The 18,622-nt window shown below is 38.7% G+C and overlaps 1 protein-coding gene across 1 annotated transcript in view; it reads left to right on the top strand.

The window, feature by feature from the left end:
• Positions 1 to 8,612, top strand: part of LOC106749608 (growth factor receptor-bound protein 7-like) — a gene marked incomplete at its 5' end in the record, with an annotated part of 141,019 nt that extends 132,407 nt beyond the window's left edge. Inside the window, 2 exons of the mRNA XM_014629258.1 lie at positions 750 to 843; positions 5,998 to 8,612. Coding sequence (XP_014484744.1) covers positions 750 to 843; positions 5,998 to 6,255 — 352 coding nt within the window. The remainder of the gene's footprint in view (positions 1 to 749; positions 844 to 5,997) is intronic.
• Positions 8,613 to 18,622: the final 10,010 nt, after the last annotated feature.

Genomic DNA, 18,622 nt, shown 5'->3' with positions numbered 1-18,622 from the left:
ATCTACAGTATATATATCTCTTTCGTATATTAGTCTTTATTCGTGTATTAGTATATATTATATTGTTATGCCCGTGTCTTGATGCCCGCGCTTTTAGCGCTCTGAACGTACCAGTTGATTCTCTTGACAACGAGTCGTAAACAACATATGATCAGCGTTGACCGATAAACAACGGGTTTGAGAGATTCTCTCTGGGGCGGTCGAGTCGCCGTGACGTGTGCGTCGGTCTTTCGAGAGAGAGAGAGAGAGCGAGCTTGAGTCTGCGAGTTACGCGTGCTTTCTTGTAAATAGCAAATATATAGTTGAAGTTGTTTCCCACTTAACGTTGTCTCGTTTTATTTCCCCGCGCGAGCGTAACAATATATTATAGATCCTGGTATATATTGTAGATACCTTAAAAGCATCAAAGTAGCACAAGTAATCAAATTTCGACATCAGCGTGATGCTGAAGGTTGCAACGCGACACGATATACGCTATGGTGATAATTCTTTTTAAACGAATGTTTACCAGATACCACGCGGTGCAGCATTTTAATTTTACAGCCGTGTCACGTATGTGGTTACTTATTTCGACCGCGTGGAAATTGTCGCGACGGTCGTCACGACTTTAAAGTACGATCGAGAAATAAATTTAACGAGAGTAGTGGATCAAGTTAAAATAAAGTTGACGTGGTTAACAACCCATACACAAATATTTGCCATGACGTAGAGTGTTCTCACGAAATCCTCCTTCGTTCTGTCGGTTGCAGCGTGTTCCTGGTCAGAGAGAGCAAGAGCAATCCGGGAGCTTACGTGCTGACTTACAAGTACAGCGACAAGGTCTTTCACGCGCAAATCCAGCCGGTGAGTATGCCCTCGCTATCGATCGATAATTAACAACAAGCGGTGAATCCTTCGCAACCTCGTGGCGATTAAGCGCATCTAGGCGGAAAAGTTTTCCCCAGTTGTTTACTTTCAAGTCCAGAGCGATCACGGATTATTGGGTGGATTGTTGGCGAAATACCGGGGGATACGCCTGAAGAAAAGTCCGATTGTTCGCGATCTGAATTAATTTCGCCGAGTGGAGTCGCTGAATTAAACATTCCGTTCTCATCGGCGTTGTCTAACGCGATAATACCGATGTTTGAAGTATTTCGTGGAGATTCGACGAGGGACAACTTCCGTTCTCTCCCCTCCCCCTCCTTCTCCATTCCCATCGAGGGCGTTCCCGACGTTCCAGTACAGCGACATAAACATTTATAGCGCACATTTCTCGTCTTCCTCGTGAAAGCGCATGCTTCGTAACATATTTTCCGTAGAGTCCTAAATACAAATAAAGAAACGACATTAGGTTTGATGATATATCGAAAGTCGTCTTCTTGTCTGAATAGTCACGCTTAAAGTCCTATATAAAGAGAGACACGACATCGGGCCCCCGTTCCAGGTGCCGCCATATGTGACCACCCGTTCCAGTTCCATAGAACTCCGCAGACGGCACAGACTATAAACAAATAATGTAAACTTAATTTGAAATTTATGCTATATAGTAAATGATTATTTAATAAAAGATTATGTAATGAAATGTATATAATAGTTTATAGCAACATATCTACTCCACTAATAACTCCACTAATGACTGATTCAATGATGTGGGGGAAGAATCAGAAATCGCAACGTCGATGTCGCTTCTCTCTTTGTATAAGACTTTGTCTAGTTCTGATGTAAGAAGATAAGGGGAACTATTGCACATAATGATGGCAGTAGGAGAACCAATAAAATTTTGGTCCCAAAATTAGCGTAAAATATAATAATACAGTATTAGTGAAAATATATGACAGAAATACAAACAGAAAAACTAAAATTTGTAAAAACAATACGAAAGTTCATAAATTAATAAGAATATGTAATATAAAATAATAAATAATTACTTCCATACATTTATTAGTAAGAAACGAAAGATAACCTTAGCGCACATTGCTGTTAATAGGCATTTTGTTTTTTTTGGCAATTTAGGGAAAATTTTTGATTGGAAGAGCAGTCATCATATTAGACGATGGTGTATCTTCGAAAATAATACATCTTATTTTCTTACATCATGTTAATGGTGATACTCTGAGCAAGCTAGTGAGGTAGTAAGAGAAAGAAAATGATTAAGGAAAAAAAGAAGGCTGCAGGCTTGCAAGAAATTAACCTCATTAATCAGTCCGAATAAAAATACTCTTCCCATATTTTATAACTTCTCATTATAAAGGTTTTCGCACATAAATTGGCATAACCGAAAACATAAGACGTAACCTTAAGTTGAAGAACCAATCAGGATATTGCATTAAGTTTGTGTCCTCTAGAAGAAGGTGGAAGTGGCCATGTAACTAAGATTTAGACCGAGTAACTAGGATTTCAACGAGTCAATCCTGATTACTTCTACTTACAATCAGATTTAAGGTAACTCCAGTATTTACGTCGCGTAAGAATTTACGCTGCAGAAGTCAGAAAAGAGAAAGAATAGAAATAATTTACCCGCAACCACTTTGTTACATACCTTTATGTAGTATTAATATTGTGTTATGATTTCAGTTTTTTATTCTTAACATTAACGAAGCTCTCATGAATTAAGTCCATTTCTCAATGTAGTAAGCAGCGCAATTATATAATCCGACCTGCTTAAAATGATTACTGTAAGAGAATGTAAAAAGCTTAATGATTATTTTGCGATACATAAATGTAGAGGGATATTGAAGAATAGAATATAGGAAAATACATGCAAAATATAAGTGCTTAGCTCTTGTATTCTTTATTTAGCTTGATGTCTTGTATATCCTACCTGTTTGGGATATACGGCATTTTTTAGCACGAGAGATTAAAGCTTGGTCTACAATGTGCTCTTTGCGTTTTGTTTTTTACTCTCTATTTTTCTTCTGTAAAAACTTCTATTTACTTATAGAAAAGAAATAGGGAGCAAGAAACAAGAAATAAAGAGCACATTGTAGATTAGGCTTTATGAAAAAGAGATAGGGAGCAAAAAACAAGAAACAAAGAGTATATTGTAAATCAAGCCTTATGCCGCAGTACAGACGCTCTGTGAGGAGGCATTTCAGGTTTTATTTATATGATAAATATTGCAAATATTATTGCAATAATATCTGTAAGACAGAACTTTTATGTTAAATATTTAAAAATTACTTTTACTATTACTTTTCATGTATTTATTTTTCATTTTTACATCCTAATAAACTTTTTATACATTTTACACTTTATACGACACTTATACAACATTTATACAATATTTATTAACATAAGTTATATCATAACATTATATCATTTTATTCCTTATTTATAAGTATTATTTGTAAATTTTATATAAGGCGTATATCTCATTCCTGTAGGATATATGTCAGAAATACAAGGGTTTCTAAAAGTTTTCCTGTTAATCTTTTGGCTACAGCAGACTTTGATACGTACCGCACGTGGCATGTGGCGAAGGTCAATTGCAACCTACATTGAGAACGGCAGAATTTTGCATCAGCGTGCATTTCTAAGAAAGTATTAGCATGAATTAGAATTGACTTACATATGATCCAAGTGAGCTTTGCTGCAATTATTGTCAATAACATTTTACGGACGTTTGTAGGCGCTTTTAGTTCATTTTGAGCAGCAGGATTCGAGCGCTTATAGGCGCTTCTCGTGTCAACGGACCGAACTATTGGGAGTACAAATTAGTTGCGTCCGTTTTCAAAAGATGGCTCTGGCTATTATGAATGTTTCATAGTGACTGCTGATTTCGGTGGATTCAGAGAGGTTAGACATCTGTCAATAATATTCAGTTTATATCGCTTTGAGTTTCATGCAAAACCCCTGCTTTTTACTGTGTTGAATACGTCAAATTTTGTGTTAACTAAGCAGCATTTGCGGGAGGTTTCAGTTTTCTGCTTTAATTGGAAGAAAAGTGCAGCTGAAGCGCATCGAATACTTGTAGAAGTTTATGGTGACAATGCTCCAATTGATAAATCATGTAGGGAATGGTTTCGACGTTTACAGAATGGTGATTTCAGCGATGAAGACAAGCCTCGCTCTGAAGAGCCAAAAAAATTCGAAGACAAAGAATTGGAGGCATTACTCTGCTACAACCTAATGATTACATTACGGGCCATCGGTGTAGGCTACAATTGATTCGTTTGAGCTGTGCATTACGAGAAAAACGGCCGGAATACGAGCAAAGACATGACAAAGTTATTCTTTTGCATGATAACGCTTGGCCTCATGTCGCAAAAGTCGTAAAAAATTATTTGGAAACGCTCAAGTGGGATATTTTAACGCACCCCCCGTATTCGCCGGACATTGCTCCTTCTGAATACTGGTTGTTGCGTTTAAGCGGAGCAGCGTTAAGCGGAGTCTTACTGTATTTTAGTTCTACTGAGAGGCGAACTCGAGAAAAACCCTAGTATAACAGACCAGTCTGTCTGTTACAGCCCCGTTCGCGCTTAATAAGTAATACTTAATAAATTAAATTTTCCTTAGATGTGGCATATATATCGGAGTTACCCCTCGGTGAGAGAGAGAAAGAGAGAGATGGGAAGGGGGGAAGGAGAAAGGAAGTTCTATCTTCTTGGAGAATACATAAATCTAAAACGATATCTTGATTGGTCCTTTAATCTAAATCCACGTCTTATGTTTTTTACGGTTACAGTAATTCGTATGCGAAAGTCTTAATCTGACACTTCAGAAAAGGATTTTATTTTATCATTATACATTAAAATTATGCAGAGTGTTCTACAAGAAAACCGACAAATTACTAGAACGTGTTGTAGAGATAATTCTAAATAAAGAAATGCAGGTAGAAAATGAAGGTTTCTCAAGTTTGTGTGAACTGCAAACTATCTAGCTTTGAGAAAGTGAGTAGATATGAAAAAACGGGGGGAGGGGGGGGAGTAAATTGATTATTTATTTATATAACTTTATGATTTATTTATATGACATTGATACGTTACGAGGATACGTAACAAGTTTATACTCGGCTCAAATTTGTAAAACTAGTAAGTCGCGATTCATATTTTAAGGATCTCGTGGATAAACAATTTTATTAATATTGTAACAGGCGAAAAATATCGAACATTTATAACTTTTAGTAGATGAATATTATTCTTTTATACAGTAAAAAATTGTGTGTTGCAAAACGGACCATTTGTAGCAGGAAATTTCTTATTGTGTAATTATATTATCTGTTGAAAATGTCCACCTTCTGTTTGTAAATATGCTGCTATACTCGTGCCAACGATTAGTTGACAGAATATAAGTCGTAGATAGTATTCGCATAAACTTAGATAAATTGGTGGCGATCTGTGGCACGAATATAGCAGCATGTTTACAAACAGAAGGTGGACATTTTCAACAAATAACATAATTACATAATAAAAAAATTTCCTGCAAATGGTCCGTTTATAAATTTTTCTTTATTTTAATATGGGGAATATGTTAAAAAAAAACACAAATATGTTATGTACACACCTTGTCAAAGTAACACAAAAGTTTTAGTGGATATATATATTTGACAATAAACCAGAGACCCGTCAACGATTAGTTGACAGAATATAAGTCGTTATATATATATATATATATATATATATATATATATATAAGATTTCAAACTATCTCACAAAAAGAAATGCAGAGCGAGACATGGCCGTTGTCACTCGAAAATTTGTGTTACTGATAAGAATTGAATTTTCTCATATTTCGATCTAATTGAGCCGAATTGACTTGTGTATCTGAACTGTTTTTACTTAAAATGATCTTTAGGACATATTCTAGAAGTTTGTCGATTTCCTCGCGGAACACCCAGTGTAAGAAAAATATTATAACTTACCAGTACATCGTACTGCCTTTAGTCGCCAATATAATACAGTGTATGCGTAATTTAGATAGCCAGTCGGGACTAGCCTTTTCACGACGCTTCTTCATTTACATCTAGGACTCTGATCCCTCATATCTTCCCGTATCTTCACCGTCGACCGTTTCTTCCAGGTTTTCGACGAGCGTCGCAATTGCCTGCTGTACACCTTGGATAAGGGGGCGACCAAGTTCTACGACCTGCTGCAGTTGATCGAGTTTTATCAGCTGAACGCGGGCTCGCTGCCCACCCGGTTAACCCACTACGTGCAGAACGGGGTGCCGCCGCCAATGCCTAGGCCGGAAGACGGCGGCGCGTCCCCTTCGCCGCCCGAGGGCAGCCAGCGGTTCAGCGACAAGGCCGAGTGCGGCGGCAATCCAGCGAGCATTTGAGTATAGGACAGTCGGCGACCCGCTGGTGTTGCCGACGACGATCGCCTGCTCACCGCTCCCACTATCGCCTCCGTCACCGTCACCGACAACATGACACTCGTGCACCACGGCACCGATAACCGCCTGGGTGAGCACGGCGACGACGACGACGGCGGCGACGGCGACGGAAACGGCCGCGACGTTCGCGCGACACGATCGGGTTGCTGGAGCCTGTGTCTCTGCAGTTACAACAAGTGGGATTTGTAGCGTGCGACCAGCAGCCGGACTGCCGGTACTCGGTGGTGCTGCTCAAGCGTGCGAAGAAGAAGAAGAAAACGAAGTGCTAGAGGAGGAGGAGGCGGAGAGAGGAAAGAAGATGAGAATGTTGAATGCTTGAGCGTCTGACATCCGTCGAGACATCTTCGAGTCGCTATTATTTCTATGCGGAGCGACTTGTATGTGTTTGACGTCACTAGGTCGGCTGACCCGTGCAACAATAAGAACGACCAATTTGGGCGCGAGTTACACACAATCGGAAGTAGTCGGGAGGAGAAGCCGCAGGATCGCTGTCGTACGAAATCATCATTCGTTCTCCTTCATCATTATCGCCACCACCATTTTGGATTTTTCACGTTCTTCGTTGCCGTGTTCCGCTCAGCGCGCGCGGTCAGGCGTCGATTGAAGGAGCAACGCGGCCGCCATGTCCGCCGACAGCGATCCTCACGCGGAAACAGAAACCTCTTCGATGTTTTTAATCGTGCGTTACTATGTTAGTCGTGTAAGGATCGGCTCGATGAGACGGGGTCGATCTTTGGTCCATTTTGTCGTCTAGACGCGCATCCCTTCCGCTCCCTTTTTCACCTGTAAGAGACACACACACACACACACACACACACACACGGCACCGCCGGTATTCTTAGCGATAAGTGCGTCTAGACGGTCGAAGATATTGTGTAATCTGTTTTTTTTGTTCTTTCCATTTTTCTACGTGTCCACATGCGCGCGAACGCATCGTGCGTGTGTAACAACAACAACTAGATTTACCGTAACTACACGACGACATCGACGTCGTTACCAGGTTAATTCCGCGAAGAGAGGAAGGAGGAAAAGCGCGGTTACGCGCACGCGTATGAGTGGTGCGTGTATGTGTTATGTACGTGCGAGAGTGTAAGAGAGTATATGAGCGAGAGAGAGGTCGAATTGTCGTCGTGGAATACGATACAATTCGCGCTACCATGCGTCAGCAATACGAGAGGAACACGAACATGAAATTTTCAGTCTTTCTGCATGTGTATGTGTGTGAGAGAGAGAGAGAGAGAGGGAGAGGGGGGGTGCGTGAGAGAGAAGAAAATCGAACGAAAGGGAGAGAGAGAATGAAAGAGAGAAAAAGTGTGCAAGTAAGATTGATTAAACGCGTGGTCTCCCCCTCCCCCACCCTTTTCTACCTTTTATTTTATCGTATTCTCCTTTTTGGCGCGCGTTGCATCCCACCAAAGCATCTCTCTTCCGTTTAGTTGTTTTCTTTTTTCCGAAGAGAATGCGCGACAGGGTGAACCGTGCCGGAGCACTAGCTACCACGACGTTTGTAGCCCGACGACGACGATGACGAGCTTAAGCGACGAAGGAGAATCGGAGTCGAGTCGAGGGAAAGAGAAGAGAAGGGTTGTACGAAGCGTTCGTGTTCCGTTTATTAGCCGTAAGCTTTGTCAGACAAGATCGAGATCGCTCGAGGGAGCGTTGGGCGATTCCAAGTAACGCGTTCAGGTGTCATGATTTATTCCCGAGTCCAGGGTGTTTGAAATTAAGCGAGGCAACTTCGTCAATGAGGCAAGAGGAAGGTAAATAGCATAGGTTTTTTTTCTTTTTCACGTGGAGGCGCGTCGAGAGCGCATCGCGCCTTATGTTACAAAATTGTTTTCCATCACGGTTCGCCGTTCACGAGCCGTGAAAACGACGCAAATCAATGCGACGGTACGAAGTGGAAAGCACACACACACACGAACGCACACACACACACACACACACACACATACTTTAATGAATCTAGGAGACACAATACGATTAGCGTAAGGGATCCTCGACGCGTGCGTATATCGAGGACCGGGGAACACGCTCGCGGATTCTCTTGGTATTACGATGCGCGTCGAAAGATCCGAAAGCATGTCCCCCGGCAGATATGATCTCATATGTTACAGACGTTTCAGTTGCGCGAGGCATTTGTTGGTTAACACAAATTTGGAAATGAAGTTCGATTAATTACTGTAAAGCTCTATGCTAAGGAGAACGTAAACATTGAAATAATGGAGCGAGAGAAAGAGCAAGAGGAAAAGCGAGAGAAAGAATGAGAGCGAGAGAGGGAGAGAGAGAGAGAGAGAGAGAGAGTGTGTGTGTGTGTGTGTGTGTGTGTGTGTGTGTGTGTGTGTGTGTGTGTGTAAGACAGAGTGAGAGAAAGAGAGAAATGTTGAGTGTGTACTTGTAAAAAAAAGAGGCGAGAAATAAGGAGACGTAACGAAGACGAGGTTGGTCAAGCCGTAAAACACAAAAGAAGTCTATTTAAATTAAAAAAAAAAATATATATATATATATATGTATATGCATATTCTAAATTGTACGATTAATTTTATATTCGAGATTAGTAACACGTGTTTGGAGCGAGAAGAAATCGGTGGTGTGAAGTTTCGTGAATGTAGCGTCACCGGATGCGAGCGTTGTCGTGCATTCTAGATTTATATGGAGGTTCTTCAGAAGTAACGTTTTTTCAAGTAATAATATGAAAGTTGTGTAAGATAAAAGAAACAAAAAAAAGAAGAAGCGCGCGAATCGGCGGAAGCTGGAGTGTGCAGGGTATGGACGCGAGAGAAAAATTATTTACGCAATGTATTATTATTCGTCGAAAGAGAGAGAGTACCAAAACCCCTCGTCCCTCTTCCCAGTCCCCCCTCCCCCATTCGTACCTACTTTTTAATAATATATTTTTTCATCGATTATTTATTTACCTTATCGTCGAGCGTAGCGCCTGCGCGTCGTGTCTTGAAGTGGTAAACTTTCAAATAATTCGAAGAAGTGAAGATGTTAACTCGAATATGTAACTCTCACATACCACAGACACACACACGTATATATACATATGCACACGCATTCACACACACACACACACACACACACACACAGAGAGAGAGAGAGAGACAGACATATGTATACATTATATACACGAATATGTACACAAACACATTGCATTAAATTTTAGGATAGTAGCGCTTTATAGAACTGAATATTAGGATAACAAATTCTTCGTGAATGGGTATGAAACAATCTTTTGTAGAAGGGTGGTCCCCAAACGCGGCGTTTATCCCCGACCCGTTTGGGTNCCGCCCTTCCCCTCCTCTCGCGAAATTCATGTTAAAATCGAATAACGAAATTACCTCTCGGAATACGCTTATTGCGACAAAACTGTCCTTTCGGCCTTTCGTGTAAATATGTCTATTTAGGCCAAAAACCCCGATCCCCGTTCTCTCCCCATCCTCTCCCTGTCCTGTGTCCCATCCTCCTCCGCTGTCCCTCCGTAACTCGTCGGCAATTTGAAAATCAACTTTGATAGCGGTTAATCAATCTTGATTCTTCAAGTCGACGCCGCGGCAACTTCCCGTTACCCTGAGGATTTCCATCCTCTTCCTCTCCCCACTACCCACGTCCTCTCTCTTTTTCTCTTTATGCCTGTCTTTATAATCCGAGAACCGAACGGGAAACGAGACGGACGCCGGGTATTCGTGGCCACCACACAGCGTAAAAAGCTATAAATATTATTATGATGATTAATTAACGACATAAATTATAATAAAATATATTTTGTATTAATGTAGTCACGAATTAATAATACGGCAAACGCAGTGGTCTGTGAGACTGAATCTAAGTAAAAAAAAAAAGGAAGAAAAAGAAAAAAACACGCAATTAGTCCTGTGCGAATTTCATCGACGTCTGTTAAGAACAATAAAATGAACAGGTAACGGAACGTTAACAATTGTGTTCTCATTTCTATCCCCGGACAATGTATTTTGTTAGTACGTTTTCACTATTTTTTTTCCGTTAGTTCGTTTCCAGGATTTTTTTCGTTCGTTCTTAAACGCGTCATTGGCGGATTGACGGTTCAATTTCATTTTCACCCGTTTGTGTGTCGAGATTTTGGGATATTATTTTGCTGCTGTCTTTCTCTCTCTTTCTCTCTCTCTCTCTCCCTCCCTCTTTCTCTCTGCTTCTGTTTCTCTTTCTCAATCGCCGTGTAAGCTGCGACCACAGTTCTAAGTTGTGAGGAGAACGAGGAAGAACATTCGTGTTCGCGCGTATGCAACGGAATATCCCGCAGACGTTGATGAAACTCACATCTTCATTTTGGCAAGCAAACGACCCGACACAGACACTCAACAAAGCTCCGTCGGATTGCTTCCCAAATCTAGTCAGTCAGTCGCGCGAGTTCAATTATACGAGTGATGCGGACTTTCAAATTCCCCGAGTTATAACAAACGAGAAGAGAAGAGAGTTCCGTAAGAGAGTAATAGTGGTAGCGCCGCCGCTAGTTCGTCGCTAGTCGAAGTCATTCAAATTTCCGGCCAGGCTTTTTGCTGTTGCATCCCTATGCAATTCGCAACATGCAAAGGCAGCTTAATCCGTAGAAAGATGCGTATATAAATACGATTATATATCACTGTCGCGATCACTTATCTATCGTCCGCTGTGAATTAGGAGTAAAGGAGGAAAAGGGAAACTGACCAATGGTTCTTGACTTTTTTCCGACATTATACGACGATATATCGTTATACACATTCTCTTATATATTTGTATTATATTTATTATCGGATTTGTTATAGACTCGAGAAGCGATTTATTCATTGTATAGGACGTAGAGGAGAGCCAATCTCCGGCCATGATTTTCCCTGAGGCGAACTTTCGAGTTGTATGATTGATTATATAAGTGGAAGGTATTATTTCGCGATATAGTTAAGTAAAGGCGATTTTATCGTTCGTTTGAAGGTGGCAAGCACTCTCTTTTCCTCGGGATTTTGATTCCACGACTCGATGCTTGTTAATATCGCTCGTGATTATTCGCGTGGCGCATTGGAGTAAATAATCGTCTTACCGGACGGAAAACTGTTGAAAAGAAGAAAAGAACCAGGTGATAATCCATATAGGAGATTTATATGGAACTCCATGGTGCATTCCGAAGAAAATATAGTAACACAAGTGACAACTATATAACTATACGAATTTTGTGCATGGAGAATTAATATATATAGTTTAATAAAGTATTTTACAGTTGTTGCAACTAAATCTAAATACAATAACGATTACGATAACTATAATTATTGAGAACTATAATTGATGCTATGTTACACATTAGTCAGATTTAATTGCAATAACTATAAACTAGCTTATTAAACTATATTCACTAATTCTACATTAAAAAACTCGTACAGTTGTCATCTTTATAGTTGCCACGGTTACGTATTTTTCTCCGAATGTGTAAACCGAGCCGGCAAAAATCGCGGGGAATATCCTCTTTGCGATTACGTCCAAAATAACCGAAACTACCAGCGTGCGCTTCCCGCTCACGGAAATTGCAGTCGCAATAGTAATAAACAATCAATCGCGATCTCGCGCTCGCCCGACTCTGCGACAGAGCGAATACGCTTTAAAACAAAAGAGAGGAGAGTGTGAGATTACCCTGTTCGAAAAATTGTCCGAAAGTGCCCTTGCTTCACCCATAGTTGCCAAGGGGATGACTCCAGTGGTCACTAGTGACACGTACAACTTCGTGCTGCGCGATGCAAGTCACGCCCAGCTTGATTCGGAGAGACAGGACGCTTAATTCGCACAAATTTATCCACTCCCGGACTTCTCTTGCACAGAAGAAAATCTCAATTCGTGTGACCGAATGGGAATTGGTAGAGGAATGGGATTGAATGGGGGTACCAGACGAAAATTGCTCGATGACGATGTGAATGGTATATCTGTCACCGGGACCGAAAACACTCGTCTGAATATTCAACTGTGCAAAAACATGGTCGAAGTAACTGAGAGCGATTGACTGAACAGAAACCTAAACGTGGTTTTTTCTATCCAGGCTCGACATTTGGTTACCTTGAAGATCTCAAACCTTGGTGTTTAGTATCTGAATTTTGAAAATACTGAAGCTTCGAAGCTTAATATATTGTAAGATTTTTCAAATTTTACGTTTTTTACAGCTATTTAAGAATATAAATGCAAAAAAACATAAGAATAAGAAATGGAGAAAAACATAATTCTCGTTACAAAAAAAGATTATATAATATCTGGTACAGTCGGCGTCATGTATGTTGTACCATTCTCGACGAAGGATTGTACAATTTTCAGTCTTGCATATAACGCATAAAATTGAAAATTACAGAATTACTTACAATTATAAGATTATAATGGCTCTAATTATATTAGTTTCGACTTTATATGTACGTGTGTGAAAGGCTAAATTTTAATAGTAAAAAGTTTTATTCTAGAGAATCATACAGCATACAGCATACATGATGCTAATTATATATCTACTTATTTATTTATCGAAGTTTATTTACAAAATTGCTCAATATTTTCTGAGTAAAAAATTGGTCTGCAGCATTTTCAAAGCTGTGTTTTTCGAAGCACGAAGTTTGCGACTGCGTTGAAGTATATACCTTCGAGGCTTCGGCTTATCAAAATTTGAAAATTCGTAGCTTGGAATTCATCCGAAGCTTCGAGTTTCAAAATTATCGAAGATAATTCATTAATAACTCTGACAGAAATTTTCTACAGGAACCTTCTTATGCGAGTTTTTATCAGGTCCCCAAGTAACGGAAAACTCAGTGACACTAATGGAGTTGTTTTTTCTGTGCGGTGAAGAAAAAAGGCATGACATGTTTCATTACATCGAAATCACGTTTTCTGAGATATATCGACTTGCATCGGCTCTTGCTGATTCTCACTAAACGATCAAAGGAAACCGATTGATCGATAATCGCCGAGCGCAATCGTTGAGAACGATTGTGGGTCATCGTCGTGCGATAAATAATTTCAGGCATTCTCGGTCCGCGAATATGTGCGCTCACACTGTTAAAAACAGGCGGTAAGAGCACAGCGGTACATGATATCCCCATGGGAATATTTTAGCCGGGCTGAAATAAAACGATGAAGCCGATTAGAGCGGGGAAGCATTGAACGTGAGAGATGTGTCACTACGTGCTCGTGTGTGAATACAGCGCATCGCGGAGATGCGCCCGACGAAATGTAGTGTACCGTTTAGCGGAGTAGTAATTCTTTTTAAAAGAATTTTGGAATCGTTCTGTTTTACTGCAATTTGATTAGTACTGTACTCGTTACTGGCTGTACAAAATTAAAAATTCTTTCGTGCAATTACCATACACACGTTAATATAAGCGGGAACAGTTGACTTTATTCGAAAAATGAAAAAAGTTAGCAAATTATAAAATTTTTTTCTGTTTTTCGAATAAAATCAACCGTCCTTGTCTACATTAACGTATGTATTGTAATTGTGCAAAAGGATTTTTAGTTCTGTGCAGTCGGTATAGTACTAAGAAATTAAAACAGAGCAACTCCAGGATTCCCTTAGAAGAATATTCTTTTCTAAATTTATAAATTCTCGTTATAACCTGGCACATCGAGAAAAAGTTTTATTTAGTCATGGTATACTAAATATATATATATATATATATATATATATATATATATCGGGTTAGGGAAAAAGTCTTTTACACATTAGAGTATAATTGAAAAACTTTTTTTAAATTGTTTGCAAAGCTTTTTGCCAAGTGTGTGCCGTTTTAATCGATGACCTTTTTGCCATTTTTCGGATAGAGCCATTATTCCATCGGTGTAGAACTTTTGAGATTTCTTGGCAAAAGATCGAGATAAGTGATTTTTGTAGGCCTCTTTTGAAGTCAAGTTTACTCCATGACGAGAGTTCTGCAAAGACCGAAATAAATGGTAGTCTGACAGTGCAAGATCAGGATACGGTGGATGCATCGAAACTTTCCAACCAAGCTCTCTCAATTTTGCCGAGTCGTGAGAAATGTGTGTGGTCTAGCATTGTCATGATGGAAGACAATGCCCTTTCTGTTGATCAATTCAACAGTCACTTTTCCTGAATCGATCGCTTCAATTACATTAGTTATTGACAGTACAGATCAGAATTAATCGTTTTGCCTGGTGGCAGCAGTTCATAGTGGACGATTCCCTTCCATCTCCTTCCATCCAATCTCATTAGACACACAGCATCGCCTTCTTTGGCGTTAATCCGGACTTTGCAATCGTTTGTGGTGTCTCTCGCTTCGACCACGATCTTTTCTAAATATTATTGTCGTATGTTATCCATTTTTCATCGCCCGTTATCAATCTTTTCAGAAATGGCTCAATTTCGTTTCGTTTCAGTAGCGATTCGCAAATGGAAATTTGGTCCATTAAATTTTTTAGCGTCAAGTTATGTGGCATCAAAACATCGAGCTTCTTTATATATGCAAATGCCTTAAAACGGTTTTATGATCGATGTTTAGCTCCTTAGCTATGTCATAACAGCTCACATAATGATTTTCTTCCATTTTTTTGAAGATATCATGGACATTTTCCAAAATAGGCCTACCAGAACGATGTGTATTTTTGACATCAAAGTTTCCATTTCGAAATCGGCGAAACCAATTCGCTGCTATTTATCCAGTTAGAACATCCTCTTTATAAGCACGACAAATTTTTCTTTGACTTGTACAGCGTTTTTTAAATAATAATTTAATAATAGTGAAAATCAGAAACATTGTCGACACATTTTACTTTTTTATAATAAAATATTTTATAATAAAAAAGTAAAATGTGTCGACAATGTTCCTGATTTTCACTCAATTTTAAATTTGATTGAATGCACCAATGTTGTTTACATCTATGATGAATCTATTTTAAAGTGTTTTATGAAATGACACTTTTCCAACGATATATATCTAATATGTTACAAAATAGCGCCATGTCAAAAATTAACCAGATATCCATTTATTGGCAATTTATAAAAAGATTTTTTCCCTCTCTATCCCAATATATAACAAAAATATTATAATTTACTGGTACATCATATATTCTCTTAGTTACGATCGATAAACAAAATAATACCTACACTCAGAGAAAAAATTAGTTATAGGAGCTAAAATCTAACTGTAACAACTAAAATGTCTTTGAAACAGAGACTAACTAATATCGTTGCTACAGTAGTTAAATTTATTAACCATTTGAATTTAAGCACTATAGCGAAAAATGTTAACTAGATCACATAATAATACTAAATTCATACTCGCATTCTTGACTAAAATTTTATTGCTTTTTTAAAATGGAAACTATTAATAGATAGATATTAATTATTAATAGATAGATATTAATTTATAGGTAGATATAAACTGTCCTTATAAGATGATAGTGTACGTTAATTTTGCTTGAAATTTAGCTGTTTATTTATTTAATCTTATATTGTATCTAAAAATCACACTTAAGCACTGATAATGGACTCGAATTTGAAACCTCTGAATTGTGAATAAATCATTTTAGATACTACACCATTTCGTCGACTAACATAAACGTGTTCCGTATTATGTATATATAGTCTAACTAGAGAGAGAGAGAGAGAGAGAGAGAGAGAGAGAGAACAGCTAATCAACCTTAACTCCTCGTATTAATAGTTTTGGCTGATAAACTGAACCACTCAGGAAATACATTTTATCTCTAATAGCCAATTTCTAGCAATCACAGCAAAACTCAAACTTGCCAATGAAATTTAACTGCTATTATTACTAAACTATTTCTCTGAGTGTAGATCATGTGATTTAGATAGTGAATCAAACCAATATTTTCAATAACGTTTCTCTATTTATATGTAATGTTCTAGAATATACATGAAAGAAATCTCAGTTCCTGCAACTGAGTAGAGATCAGAAGAGAATTAGGTAACAAGAAATGAAAATTCGTTGGCAAGAAAAAGTCACCTCTATTACTGTGACTGAGAACATTCATACGAACATTCGGCTGCATTAAAACTCGCTTTGGACAATTGAGAGCAATTGATTGAGTAGAAACCTTCTACAAGAACTTTTCTTTTCCTACAATTGAGTTTGGTCTAGACCTCCAGTGCAACAGAAAATTCAGTTACACAGAGTTGTTTTATCCGTGCATCGAATTCACTCTTCAGTTTCGAGTGAAAAATATCCACCCGACGATGCGAAGCGGACAACTGTCCGAGAATGAGATTTTGTATTTCGACAAATTTCGAGAATACAGTGTCTTTTCGAGAAATCGCGCACCGAAACGCGCGCGACTCGAGAACCCCCCCCCCGTCTGAAACGATTATCCGACCGTGTGCAATCGTTGCTGCCGCCGGCGTCGTGTCGTGCGATCCATGTTGGTGCTTCTCTCGCACCGTAAAAACTATGTACCGTACTGTGGCGAACGCGCGGGAGCAAGCTGACGCGCAGGGGAACAGCGCGAAGAATACTCTTACGAACACAGGGTGCTTACGTTAAAGCGAGATTTACAATGAGAATTTAAGCTCTGATCCTTAAGAAATTCGACTAATCACAGTCGAATTATACAAGAAAAATCAATTATGATTAGTCAATTTCTTAAGTCTTACGCCTTAAATTCTTATTGTAGACCTCGCTTAATGATTACGTGTCAGAGACCGCGAACGATCAAAAGCAAAACGCACAAACCGGACGACCCGGCCAGTCACTCGAGTCTCCGACTTATTATTATTATTATTAATGTCCATTAGAGATTTTCATTCGTAGAGGCGACCGGACGCGATTGAGATATCTCCAAAAGAACCTACCACGACGAGAGAAAGGGCGGGAAGAACAAGTCACTTCCGTTTGCCTCGGATCATTTCCTGATCATTCACCGACTCTGTGGACTGCCATGGTCCATATTCGCGGACACTGGTTGAAAATGTTTTGTAAAAAAAAAAAGAGATACAGAGAGGAGAATAAATTTCCTATTCTGACGGTGCGAGTTCGCATTTGCGTTCGAACGATTGTTAAACCAGTATTAACAGTCGTTATTCAGATACTCAAATTTGAGTTTCGAGTTAGATGTGTAAGTTTTCCAGTTGAATTTTACAATTATTGGTATAATGTGACGTGCATCGTATGATTTAACTGAAAAACTCAAATCTAACTCTAAATTGAGATTCTAAGTATCTTACAAATGAAATAAAAAAAAAAGGAAAAATTCCCTGTCGACAAAACGGGCTCGCATTTGCGTTTGAACAGTTGTCAGGCCCGTTAATAGCCGTTAGGAGTCATTCAACAATTATGTCACACTAAATTTGGGTATTTTTTAACCTATTTTTACCATACCTCTCTCTTTCATCGCAGTTTTGTCACAAAATATTTGCTTCTTTCCAATACTATACGTGACACGTGAAAGTAACCCTGCCTTCATCGATACATAGAATGAAAAAAATAACTTATAACCATATTGTGGATAGTAATTATTAGTTAGCTATCTTTTTCTAAAATATAAATCATTTTTAAGTGTATAATATCAAATTCATTATTTTATTTTGACTAATGAAAGTTATTTTTAAAAAATTAAATATTTAAAAATTAACATTTTGATTATTAACACAAAGCCATGTCAAAACTTAAAAATTTTCGCCAAAAGTGCTAACAGTGTAAACAAAACAGATAACTATGCACGTTAATATTTATCAGTTGTGCTATCAGTTTTAATGCTATCAGTTCCATGGCCTTTACTCCATCCTTCCTCGTAATGTGACATAATTGTTGAATAGCCCGTTACTTGAAACTTGTTTCAAGTGAGATATTTAGATTTGGATTTCAAATTAGATGTAAGTTTTTCAATTGACTTTAAGTTATTGATATAATGTTACATCTATCATGTCTGATTCAACTGAAAAATTCAGATCTGGTTTTAAATTCAGACCTGAGTATTTCACTTGAAACAAACTTCAAATATCGACTATTAGTACGGACTTTAACGTTACAATATAAACGAACGAAGGGCAGCCCAACGTCGAAGACGATGCGACAATCGCGGGTCAAATTTAAATAATCAAGCGTATTTTTTCATTGATTCTTTGATTATACACTGAGAAGGAAAGCGATCGGATCGACAAAATCGGCGGTCATTCAAAAACTATTGTGCTCACTGAACAAATTACACGTTGGCGCAATAATTCGTTGCATTGATATAGTTGCCAATCAGATCGCAATCGTTAAGTCAATTTGCTCATTACAGCATCTATATAATTCGTTCAGTGAGCCAAACGTTGTACTTTGAAAACATTTTGTTCGTCCGAGTGAAATTTCGTTGATCTTACTAC

The sequence above is a fragment of the Dinoponera quadriceps genome, unplaced genomic scaffold (genome assembly GCF_001313825.1).
Source record: "Dinoponera quadriceps isolate SergipeBrazil2010 unplaced genomic scaffold, ASM131382v1 scaffold3926, whole genome shotgun sequence".
Taxonomy (NCBI): domain Eukaryota; kingdom Metazoa; phylum Arthropoda; class Insecta; order Hymenoptera; family Formicidae; genus Dinoponera; species Dinoponera quadriceps.
This window is presented reverse-complemented; position numbering and strand designations above follow the sequence as displayed.